Genomic DNA, 12,947 nt, shown 5'->3' with positions numbered 1-12,947 from the left:
AATACTGCTACTATGGCTAGTGCTTACTGCTATTCACCTGCTTTGCATAATGGAATATTATCAAGTTGGTGGATTTAACATTATTTAACAGGAGTTTAATGAGATATGTGTGACAATCCTATCAATTTTTTTTTTTTACAAAGAAGTCTTCCAGTGCTTTCTTATTGTTTGCTCTTTAAATGTGCTATAACAGCTTTAGTCAAATGGGTTTCAGCGAAGCTCAAGATGATATCTGTGGCAATTCTTTTAATCAAACTATTTTTATTTAGAAAAACATCACAGACAATAACAACAAACTTGAAACATTGATACACATAATTTGATTACAATGACAATATTGGCACCAAAGTCATTATCATTTCCCGTGTCTTTTTTTTTGCTGTTTATTGCATGCAAGTCATCAGCAGTAAAAATTACAATAACAACAATAATAATAATAAATTAATGACATAACTGTTGTTAATCAATTGCCGCAGCATTCAACACTTGCTTTAAGTCCATTAATGAATACAGAAAAACATGTAAAGGAAACACACTGCAGATACAGGAAACTTAATTTGGTCATTGCTCTTTTAAACATCTATAAACTGTTTTCCACATATTATGCCATCTTATTTGTAATTATACTCATAACAACTATAATGCACTGTGATATGCTTCTGTGGAAAAAATAATAATATGGCCTGCAAAACAGTCAAAGAATATAATCAGTTCATTTTTATGTAAAAGCAGTAAATAAAAATATTTACGGGTAACACCGGTTTTGACTTTAAAGGAGGACTCGGCGACTTGCAGTTCGGAGACTTGTTACCTATCAATGGGATTGGCTGTGGAGTATTGTTTTGCACTATAAACCATCTGTAAACATGCAACTTTGTGTTTGTTTTCACGTAACACTGACATATAATTCAACTGTTTAGTTGGTGATAAAGAATTTTTGTTAAGTGTGAAATGTTAGGATGATAATGTACCAATATTTATTAGAATATACTGAGTGGTTTTAATAGATCAGAGCAAAACTGTGTCCTATTTCCAATTCTAATACAGCACAATAACCACAAACCTACCTCAGAAAAATAAAACATAAAACTTATGACACATTCTTAAAATTTAAACCTCACTCAAGACCAATAATCAGCCAGCAACACACTCAGGTTATTGACTTAATTTTGACAATCTATGCGTTGTGTAGCATCTTTCTAAAGAAGAGTACACTAACTGTTGTTTCAGCTCACCAACCAGTACCAGTCGTCCCTTATACATACAATTCCTTCACTCAAGTCTTGTTCTTAACAGTCCAGTCTACTGAACATTAGAATTAAAATGATCTTTACCCCCAGGTTTAGTCCTCTGCAACCCAACGTAGATACCAACACAAATAGAAATATATTTATCTAAAAAATAAACAAACAAAAATAAAACATGGCTATGTGAAGACTGCTGTAATGCAAACTTCATTGCTCCAATCTGAACTCTCAATTGAAAGAGATTTTTTTCATACTTATTGTTATCACTAGAGAAAAGTCATTGATTATACAAATATATGCATGCAAAAAAAAATGTATTTCCTGTTGAAATGAATGCTATCTTACTATTTTATACTTTCACATTATATGTTGCCACATGGGGTAGCTGCCAATTTTAAAGACATACAGGGACCAAATCTGAAACAGCTGCAACAGTGTGACTATCATTATACCATCTCTTTTTACCCTCATTTACTTATACTTCCCTTCTATGTTTATACTAATAACTTCCACTCTTAAGATATGCGCATGAAAGTACCTTTGTAGCCATTTCTAAATTCTGTTTTTTTCTTTTTTTTTTTTACATTCTTTTATACCATCAGTGCTGTAAAAGAAAGATTTTTGCTCTCCCAATTAAACCATCTCTTTGGCTTCGTACAGATTTAATTAGCCAGATTTAATATCGTCTTTAAAATATTTTATCTTGTCTTGTCTGTTGACGACACTATTTGCTTGCTGACTTTGCATTAAAAGTACGCTTAGTGTAAGGTAATCTGTGTTTTATGTCATACAAAAATAAGCTCTTGTGTTCTTCTTACCAAAGCCTCTCTCTCTCTGCAGTTTGTGGTTTTACATTGGATATAACAAGTACCCAGTGAAGGAGGAATGCACGTACTGTCCAGCATAAAGTCCTGAAGCCTGATCTGAGGGCAGCTGAATATACACAGTGTCCCCTAGCTGTAGAGGTAATACTGCACTCCCTGATGCTTGGTCTAGGAAACCCTTTTTGTATTCATCATATGTATACATTACAGGCTCATTGTTTCTCATTAAAGCGACCCAAACATTAGTTCCTTTGCAATGAATGTGGTAGGCAAAGTAATAAATGCCAGGTACTTCACAAGTGAAAATTCCTGTCTGGGGGTTGTAGTTTTGGCGGCCATTGTACAAAAGCTTGTCAAAGATGACTGGAGTGCCGACAGGTGGAAACGGAGTCGTTGCTGTAGCTGTGAATGCTGGCATTTCCAGCCCACTGGGACCCATTACTTCTGCCCCATTGCCTCCATACTTGCCCTTCTTGCCATAACTTCCAGCTTTAACACCGTCTAGTTTTGGGCCCATCTCAGAAAGCACTCCTGCCATTTCAGGTGACACACTAGGTATTCCAGGTGGACCTGGTGGTCCAGGAGGGCCAGGCAGACCTCGTTGCCCAGGGGGTCCTGATGGGCCTTCTTTTCCTGGGGGTCCTATGGGACCAGGTAGACCTGGACCTCCTTCAACTGCAATGCCTGGTGGACCAGGAGGACCATAATCTCCTTTTGGTCCTTGAAGACCAGGGGGCCCAATTGGTCCTGCTGCACCATCCATTCCTGGGATTCCTTTAGGGCCTTGGGGCCCCACTTCACCTGGTTCACCTCTTTCTCCTTTGGGACCAGGAGGTCCTGAAGAACCAGGAACACCAGGTAGACCTTCAGGTCCAATGTCTCCTTTGGCACCAATTGGTCCTGGTGGGCCTCTTGGTCCTGGCTCTCCCTGGTCTCCTGGCAAGCCATCCTTTCCAGGTAACCCTTGAGGACCAGGCTCACCCTGGGCTCCATTAAAACCTTTAGGTCCTTCTTCTCCACAATCTCCTTTAGGACCAGGTGCACCCATAGGCCCCGGGGGTCCAGTAGGGCCTGGATGACCTTCAGGACCTTTTGGTCCAGAAGGTCCAGGCGTACCAGGTAGACCGCTGTAACCCTTATCTCCCTTTGGTCCAGGTGATCCAGGTGGCCCACTCATACCTTTATCACCCTTTGGTCCTGGGAGTCCCGGTTTACCAAATCCTGGCAATCCTGGCTTTCCTGGCAAACCTGGTGGTCCTGGAAGACCTTTCACACCTGGCATGCCTGGTTGTCCTGATAGACCATTTTGACCTGGCTTCCCTTGACCAGGTAGACCTGCTGGGCCAGGCTGTCCTTTTTCACCTGGTGGTCCAGCTGGCCCTTGATGTCCTGGATGTCCCTTTTCCCCTGGTGGTCCCTGTGGTCCTGGTGTGCCATTCAATCCAGGTTTACCAAAACCAGGCAATCCTCTTGGACCAGCAGGCCCAGGGAGCCCTGGAAGCCCTTTGTGTCCAGGTGGTCCTGGCAGCCCCATCCCTTTGTCTCCTTTGGGTCCCGGCAGTCCTGGTAAACCTGGAAGACCTTTGTGACCTGGCTCACCTTTGGGCCCCATTTGACCTGGTAAACCTTGAACACCTGGTTTACCTATTCCTGGAAGTCCAGGTGGTCCTGGGGGTCCTTGAGGCCCTGGCTGTCCTGGTGGTCCTTCTTCACCCCTAGGGCCCATTTCTCCTTGAGGGCCAACAATACCAGTTCCTCCAGGTTTTCCAGGAAGCCCAGGAAAACCTGGTTTCCCAACTCCTGGAATTCCCGGTGGACCAGGAGGTCCAGGCCGTCCTGCAGGTCCTGGCAACCCATTCCCTGGAGGCCCAAGAGGTCCTGAAGGTCCCTCTGGTCCAGGTGGCCCAGGTGGCCCAGCAGGGCCTGGCTCTCCTTGGGGAATTCCCTCAGCACCACTAGGAATTGTCTGACCTGTGAGAAATTAGTACATTATTCACACAGAAATAATAAATCTAAAAATTCACAGACACATACTGTTTATAAAGTTTTAAAATGACACATACAAATGAATATTTGTTTCAATTTCTTTAGTTTAATATAAAAATGCCAATGATGACAGGTTGGCAGATATAAAATAGTATTTTTGCAGCAACAAGTTGATTCCCAAAGGCCTGAAAACTTGGTGTGGTGTGCAGTGTGTCCCTTAAAGTTTTGAGGAAACCGGAAAAGTGAAGGACAAAAAGGTAAAAAGGTCTGATATCATCTTGACAGAGAACAGATCAAAAGGAAGCCAACATATACAGAAGAGCTTTAAATGTCCTTCAAGAATCCTGGAGAACTATTCCTGCAGATTACATAGAGAATTACAAGAAATCTTTTTTGAGAGAGTTGAGGCTGTGTTGAAAAATAAAGGAGGCCAAATACTGACTTCCACCCTCTTTATAAATGTACAAACTCTGTTTTTGCCTTATATAGTGTATTTCGATTCATGATTGTACGTGCTTCAATAAACTGCTGCATGTATTTCCATTTTCATAGCAAAATGTAAAGAAATGAGGGGTGACTCAAGACCTTTACATAGTACCGTGTAACTAAGTACTTATATTATAAACTTAAGAGACATCTGTTTACTGGTTATTCTTTAGCTCGATAGTAGAGGTTCAAAATCCACATGTATGTATTGCTAAAGTTGGTGGTATAGGTCTTTAAAACTGTTTTCTTACCTTTGTTTTTGCCGCCATTGTAGCTTCCCCCCTTATGAGCATTTTCCTTTCCCTTGTGCATGGGCATTGGTGGGAGCTCCTTGCTGTAATGGGGATACTGCATATAGGGCATGTCTTTGCCTAGGTACTGCTGCTGAGGAAAGCCACCTTTGCCCATGCCAATATGTTGGATATGCTGCATCGGTTGGTATGGCTGAGGATGCTGCTTGTGACCGTAGTATGCTCCTCCACTCACAAAGGTAAGAACTACAAGCTGTAGCAGGAAGAGGGGGGCAAGGAGGGGAGGCATGGCCAAGGCCTGTATGGTGGATAGAAAAGACAAGATTTGATGAAGCTCCAGATGTTTTTACAAGTTTTTTTTTTTTTTTGATGGTATGCAGATAAGTATTTCTTGCAATATCATGAAGCTCAAGTGGGTAGCTCTATCTGCAAAGTGGAGGCAGTGTACAACCACACTCTGTCTCCCTCTGCTGGATATAGGGACAATAGACTTGCCCCTGATGTGAGTCTCAGTACCTCAGATATAATATTGTTACTGGCGTACAAAAAGTTTGAGTTTTTAATTTGTTTTCAGGATCATCTTTCTACTTTCTATCATAAGTAGAAAGACAATAGATTAAGGAAGTGAGCTTGGCAAAAAGCGAGGTTATTTTATTCCTTTTGCAGCTCAGCAGTTAGCAGCCAAGCCTAACATTAAAAAAGTGATTAGGTTTGACAATTTTACTTAGGATATTCTAGAAAAGCACAATCATTATTATGACCCTCTAGAAACATTTTTTTTCATTAAACAAAAAATGATAAATGCCTTCAATGTCCTAATATTACAATTGATCTTCAAATCTCTCATTTTTACCCTCCTAGAAGAAATCTTTTACATTAGCAAACAGGTTTTATGAAGAAAAAGCACAAATTAAATATAACAATAAAATGGAAAATCTAAAGATGATATATGTCCTTTGATTCATAAAAATGCTTAATATGATTTTAATATGGTTTTCTAAATATTTTTCTTTGATACCCCTGCAGCAAAGAATCTCAGTTTTTCTCAGAGTTCATGTCCTGGAAACGATCATAATTAAGCAGTAACACAGCAGTACCTTGGATATTTGCAGAGGTGACATGTGCAATACTATAACATTATTATTATTATTATTATTATTGTGATGATGATGGAGATTTATACAGCCTGAATGAACTAGAAGATTGTTAAGAGGAAGTAACACTTGTGCGAACATTTATTTTTTATCTTGTTTTTAAAAGTGGGTGAAGTATTTCTGCCACCTGTAAGCTAACTCACTGGTATGCAGTGAGTTAGCACTCACTGGCTGAAAATTCTCAATAATCGTGCAAAAATGGCAGAGAGAAAGATTCTGCCACCTGTGTTTGGCATAAGTAGACTACAAGATCCACATAAAACAAGGTGTGGCCTCCAACCTGGTATAATAGCAAAGCATGTAATAGGAATCCAAACAGTAGACCGGTGTGTCTATTACATGCGTTGCCATTATATCGGGTTTTGTCCTCTCAGACTGAGTGTGCTGAGGTAGGATCTGTTCATTTTACATTCAGGTCCAATAAGTACATCTGTCAGCAAATAAAGTTGAAGCCCAACTGTGCAGCTTTTACCACCTTCAGTATATCCATTATTTCAACCTTAAACTGCTTTAAACAGATAACTAAAAACAAAGCAAGTAAAAGAAACTTTTCTTGGCTCCACTGAATATAAAAATGGTTTTAAGCTGCTCCTCTGAGTATATACTTATCTGATTCAGTCTTTCTTAAAAGTATCTTTTTCATCTCAGACTGAGTCCTCTTCCCTACTCCATGCACAGCTTCAAACACAGTCCTGGTCCAAATTTTATTTAAGCCAACTCATCTCTAGCTTCACATCCTAAACCACATCCTTTATGTCCTCTTCATCACCGGCACTTTGGATCTTTCCTGCATTTTGACCTTTTCTCAGCTGTCTGGTGATTTTGACATGGCAATGCCACTGTCTCCCCCAGTGAGAGCTTGTCTTTGAACAGAGTCCACCAAGTTTCTGCGGTGACAGAGGCCAGACGTGGCAAAGAGTCCACAGGGATGCCACTGACGTCTCTCAACAAGAACTGGGACTCTTTCTTTTTTTCCCCCATGCGAATTGGAAGCTGTTCAGTGTTTCCATTATTCTTATCGGTGGCATGAAGCCTGAAGACGTTACACACAATTATAAATGTAATGACTGAAAGGTGTGACTAAAAGGGCTGGGTGAGTGGGTTAGAAAAAAGACATTAACTGATCCTAAAATATTTCTTAGATTAAAATATGAAGATGCATTTTTGTTGTGGTGATATCAGTGATGGATATTTAATACTGTGTAATGATTTTGACCAAACACCATATATGTATGAAACAAGCAAAGAAAACAAATGTGGCAGTTTTACTGCCCTTCAGGTACGTCCCAGAGTTGGTATGTGGATATATGTGTGTGTGTGTGTGTGTGTATGCATAGATGTTTTTAAAGTGGTGGAAATATTCTGACAAAACTTGCAGATCAGAGACACCACACAACGAAGGTCTGTTCAGTGTCACATAGCAACACTAAAGAGTTGTTATGGTGCCTGCAGAGAGATGGAAATACCTCCTGTCTTTACCTCCCGTGCTTTTCTCCAGCACATTATTCTACATAGGTGTTGCCTCCCTACAGACTTATTTATACACCAAGGCCACTTTCAGACTTTGACATAAACATTGGGCAGCAATTTCCAAGTGTCAACTTGTTATTAGAGAAAACAGAAAGAGAGACGCCTGGGTTTATAACAAAGTGCCTCTAAATGATTCTGTTATACAGACTAAGTGCTAATATCATTCTTCTGTGTCCACACAGATGGCAGACATGGAGTCACGTATAACTGTGGCACAGATGTGAGAAGACATAATGGCGTGAGTAACGTGTTGTGCCGTTTCTCACACCTGTAGGATTTACAGTTTAATTCTTCAAGCACTGGTGTAAAACAATCCGACTACCTCAGTGATGACTCTCTGACAGGCAATCATTTGCAGCAGGAACAACAACTATGCTTTTCATTTCCATGCTAGGCAGATGCCACCCGTGTGTCATTCGGTTCACACTCCTCTCACAGATATTTGTTTCAAAGACTGTTAAGAAAAATTAGACTTTCTATAATAATATTAATATTATAAATTGGAATTGGTATTTTCCTTTGCAATTGTATTTTCTACACTGCATATGCAGAAGTTTATGGTCATTCAAGCGGCTTTGGGAGAGTGTACTTTGACACAGAAAGGTTTGAGTTGCAGTCTTAAAACAATTAGTGTGGGTGGGAACACTCGGTAAAAGACACCAACACTATAGTCAACCATGCATTTATCTCCAAAGCCCCTCTGCATTGAGCAAAAACATGTTGATGTTTAGCCGCTGCCTTTGCATGGGCAGTCGAAGTCATGAATGTCACAACTTCATCACAAACCAAATTTTAAAAATGTAAGCTGGTTATGGAGCTAGACACAAACTTCATCTTGTATATTTTATGAGATGGAAACAGTCTCTGAATCTAGGTAATGAAAGCCACGCACTAGTGCTTTCATCTTGCATTCTTTCTCATGGCCAGCAGGGGGTGACTTCTTTGACCATAAAAAGTGAGACTGCATATAAGCTTATGAGAGAATAACTGTAATGCTCACTTAATATATGTCCAAAGTAAATACTTTCCAGATAACTTAATGGTCTCAATTACTGCTTTGAAGTCTTAATTAATACAGCATGATGTTAATTTTGTGAATTATGTTTCCATTTAGAAAAAAGTAGATGATAAATCAGGGTGTGTTTTAGGGTGTGGCTAAAGTGATTCACAATATTCTACTGTTTAATCTCTTCTTTTCTTGATCAGATCCATCTCTGATTTGATAACCCTATTTTCAAAATAGTAAGACATCCATCCATCCATCCAACCATAAATCCATCCTCTTCCACTCCAGGATCATGGGAGGATGGACTCTATCTGTGGTGTCACAGTGAGAGTGAGAGTAGGGTGCACTCAAGATAGCAGCGAATCAGCAATAATCAAAATCTTTCACACAGTCTGTCATTGAGTTATTTAGTAAAACACCACAAACAGTTACCTCAGGACAGCGTAAAAAGAGATTTATTTCTCTAAAGCTGTGTCATTAACTATAACAAAAGCTTATCCAAACACATTTGTTGAAATTTCTCTCAGGATTTCTCAGGTGTTACAGAATGAGGATTATATTCTATCAACCTGGCTCCTAAAGTCAGATAATTAATCTTCATTGAGCATTACGTAAAATCAGACGTCAGCCTTTGGAGACAAGGAGTTACAAATGTCTGCTTTAACAACCCTGTTTGTTCAGCATCTGCTGCCAAGCTCATATGTGGCTCGTCACACACCACTGGGCTCTCAGCATGAGCTGCTGCTCAGGCACTTCTAAAAATAAGCAGGCAGAAGTAGTCTACCTACCATCTGTCATGTAGGTATTTGAATTAGTATCTGTCTGTTGAGTGTGAATCCTCTTCCTTAAATACTTCCAGATGTCCATCTTCTTGACATTTTACACAAGCGAAACACAGTAAATTCATCAGGGGTGGGAAAAAAAAGGACTCGTGGTCATCATATGGGTGTAACATGTAAGTTTTGCTTAGTCAACCCACACCTGGCGCACATTGAGGTGTGGGCTAGTGCAGGTCATACAAGTGGCAATCATTGGAATCTCATTAAAGTTACAACAGCTGCACAAATCCCTGTAGACAAATATGTAAAGAAAAAGGCAGACTGCCACTAAACTGCAGTGGGTCTAAATGACCTTACATCTTGAGTTTACCTTCAGACGTATTGACTGATTGATTAGAAAAATCAAATAATAAAAAATTAATAATAATAATTAATAATGTAAGATGATCAGTTTTTGTCAGTAATAGAGAAGCAGTTAGGAAGCGATGTGAGGACAAATAGTGCTCTTAAATATAATTAATATAGAAGTCTGCATCATCAGTTTCAATACAAAACAATTGGAAAGAATTACACAGATGACCACAACAAGCCACAGCTGATCGACTACTCTGTTATGTACACACAGCGATTGCGGCTGATGGATGAGGCAGCCAAGTACACACAACTAAGCGGTGTGGCACATTCTTACACAGACGCACGTTCAGTCTTCCTTTGCTTTACACTGAGATGGAAATATTAGCACTGTCTCCCACCCTCACGCCTTCAGACACATCTGTCTCTGACATCTGTCTGTCTACGCTGTCTGACAGACTTTTCTCACTGTCTCCCTTTCTCTCTGTGTCTGCACAGAGACATGTCTGTTCTTCAGCATCAGTCGCGTTTCTTTCCTCGATGTCTTTTCCTGTCTGTTTGCTCCTACTGACCTTTTTCCTCCCTTTGGAAACATACGGGCTCAGCGACCTGAGACCACTCAGTCACCTCCCAGACTGTGGTGGAGGTCAGAGGACAAGACAGCATGTTTCAGGAAACCACAGCGGGGAAAGTTTAGTGCACATAATATTCACTTAGCTTTTATGATACAGGCTGTCTGACAAAAACAGTTTAATCCCCACTGAAATTGCTTGACAAACCACATTGCCTTCCTCTCTTCACCGCAAACCAGCTGCAGATTCATACTTAATGCCAGCAGTACCCTTGCACTCAATCTTGGTAACTGCCCTGGTGTTGGTTGTGGTTTCTCGGCGAAAGGGAAAGACATTTGCAGCTCCTCGGCTCCCTAAATGCAGCTTTTATCACAAAGCACACCTTGTAAAATTAACACCTCCTAGAGTCAAGCTGCAAAAGTCCTCATTCAAACAAACCCTATACAAAAACCACAGCAACACAGCTACACACACACTGCCACAGCTGTGCAGCTAAATGACCAAACTGTTTACTTCTTTCCCTCTGCTTTGCTCAACCATCATTCTGGGTTTTCACAGAATTCTTTTGTCCCTTTGTCCAATGCATTCCTGAAGTTTGGTGTTGTGGGGTACAGCTATGCTGTGCCTGCACACATTCACTGTTTAAAAAAACCTTTGTTTTGTGCACACGGCCGACTGAATCTGTTGCACAGTAAAGTCACAGGCCACACACCGATTCTATACTACGATATTTGTTTTAGGAATTTTTTTCATTTTGTTAGACATGGCACAGTTGAAAGTAAAAGAAGAGCACTCTAATTTGTCATGTGTTGTCATATTTTGATATATTTTGATAACAACTACTTTTTATTGGTCATATTATATCGGGTAAAAATCACCCGGCATTAGTGATTGTGCTACTATTTATAGTGATAGTGTTCTAGGGTTAATAAACTATGTTCCCCTGAACATCATGTGCAAAAACAAAACGTATGCACAAACCAATGTAAATGGTTAGTGTCAGGTTATTAATTTAAAAGTGTTTACTGCTGTTGTTGTTGTTATTTTATGTTAAAACTGTATGTGATGTGGTTTCCACTGAATGTGTGACCAAGAATAGTGTTACGGTTTAGTTACCAATGAGCCACTATCACTGAGACTTCATCTTTAGGTTAGTTGCTGAAATGTTTAATACAACAGCCTTTGCTAACTGGGTCATGCAAGCAATGAGTATTCTGATAAAAGTTATGCTGTGCCATACTTTAGCAATATAAATGTTATTTTTCACAGTAATAAACTGTTTATGGATACTATAGAACTGTATTTTTTTTACTATAAGAAAATAGTGACACTGTAAAACAACAGTAGAAAGCCTGTAATTGTGCCCCCGAGGACCATATGTAAGTAAACAGTTGCATTTTTGTATTGGTGTGTTGTTTTAATTAAAAGTCATACAGCTTTAAGTGAGAATATAAATTTATCATTGCTCAGACTCAACCTTTCCTCAGTTTGCACTCTCCTCCTACATGTCTGATCAGGTGGTTTGATCCTAATAAGAAATAGCCAAATCACAATCCTTTTACTGACAATGAGCCAAACCAAACTATGGAGAGACGTCAGAGAAAGAAAGCATTACAAAGCAAATCGGACGGCAGAGACAGAGCTGCTGTGGACCAAAGGCAGTGTTTGCTCTACAGTCTCTTCTCACCAAACTGCTGCTCTTACCCCCATCACATGCATCTGCAAGTTTGGCTTCAGCCTTTCTGCACACAGACATGCACACAAAGCATTTGAATGGATATTTGCGTTCAGCGCTGGGTTTACTGAGAAGCTCAGAGTGATGCTGTGCATGAAGGATTTAGAGGAACGCCCATCCATCTAACTTAAGGGATGCTCCGCCAGCTTCTCAGCAGCATAATGGTGTGTCAAAAATATTAATTACATCTTAGCAATGTGTCATAAAACACAACACATGAGTTAGACAACAACATAATGGAAGATGAATATTTCTGGAACTTTAAAAAAATATATCTGTAGTATAATTTTATTCCTTAATAAAAGCATGCTTAAAAAAAATCACAGACAGAAGTGGATAATGAATGTCATTTCTAGTGTTATTAAAAAAATACGCTATAAACAAACAAAAACAAACAAAAAGGGAAAAAAAGTATTTAAAAGATAAGATACAAAATTTCAACAATTCCTTACCTTTGTGAATAACTTTACTGGAAAAAAATCAGACTCTCAGATAGAATAGCAGACAGCCACGCAAAGAGAGCTCTAGCAAGTGAGCTCATAACACATGCACACCTTGAGGACTCAGCTTTTTATCTGCTGCAGGGTGGAGTCACTGGGGTGAGAGAGAAAGAGGCAAAGGGAGAGAGAAAGGGGAAGGGTGGGATGGAGGAAGCAATGGAGAGAGTAAATATCACTTTGCAAAAGGTTATGTCAGAATTTATAGTGGCAAAACATCCTCACATCATGACAATGATGAAACAGGAATGTTTCCCTCATTAATGATGTGATATACTTGATGCAGTAACAAGCAGAGTAATTAATTAATCTATGTGAGCTCAGACACGGTGCAGCTGGCTGTTCTGGTACACACCTGGGAAAAAAACACCTTTAAAACAGTTGAGCCTATAAATAAGTTAAACATTACTGTACCTGCAAATTAATGAACTTCTAAGGAAATTGTAACTGGTATTGTCCTCTTTACTTTTAATGTACTTTTAATCTATGATCTGCACCTACATTAGTATTTAAAATAGTGTTTTTTGTA

At 39.7% G+C, this 12,947-nt stretch overlaps 1 protein-coding gene across 1 annotated transcript; it reads right to left on the bottom strand.

Moving 5' to 3' along the window:
* Window positions 1–1,804: 1,804 nt before the first annotated feature.
* col8a1a (collagen, type VIII, alpha 1a) lies at window positions 1,805–12,457 on the bottom strand. Its single transcript, XM_084908826.1, has 3 exons — window positions 12,374–12,457; window positions 4,795–5,092; window positions 1,805–4,042 (listed from the first exon to the last, which is right to left on the bottom strand). The coding sequence occupies exons 2-3, from the start codon at window positions 5,081–5,083 to the stop codon at window positions 2,097–2,099; spliced, it is 2,235 nt and encodes a 744-aa protein (XP_084764952.1). The 5' UTR covers window positions 5,084–5,092; window positions 12,374–12,457; the 3' UTR covers window positions 1,805–2,096.
* Between the last annotated feature and the right edge of the window lie 490 nt (window positions 12,458–12,947).

Source organism: Perissodus microlepis, chromosome 16, assembly GCF_051167445.1.
Source record: "Perissodus microlepis isolate ML-2025 ecotype Zambia chromosome 16, ASM5116744v1, whole genome shotgun sequence".
Taxonomy (NCBI): domain Eukaryota; kingdom Metazoa; phylum Chordata; class Actinopteri; order Cichliformes; family Cichlidae; genus Perissodus; species Perissodus microlepis.
Note: the sequence above shows the minus strand (reverse complement) of the source record. Positions and strands in the feature narration are given on the sequence as shown.

What these genes read in the sequence shown, in the direction of transcription:
- col8a1a (XM_084908826.1), bottom strand. Translation starts at nt 5,083, where the DNA reads ATGCCTCCCCTCCTTGCCCCCCTCTTCCTGCTACAGCTTGTAGTTCTT. An exon ending in CAATGGCGGCAAAAACAAAG is followed by an intron (nt 4,043 to 4,794) that starts GTAAGAAAACAG and finishes AATTTCTCACAG; the next exon opens with GTCAGACAATTCCTAGTGGT.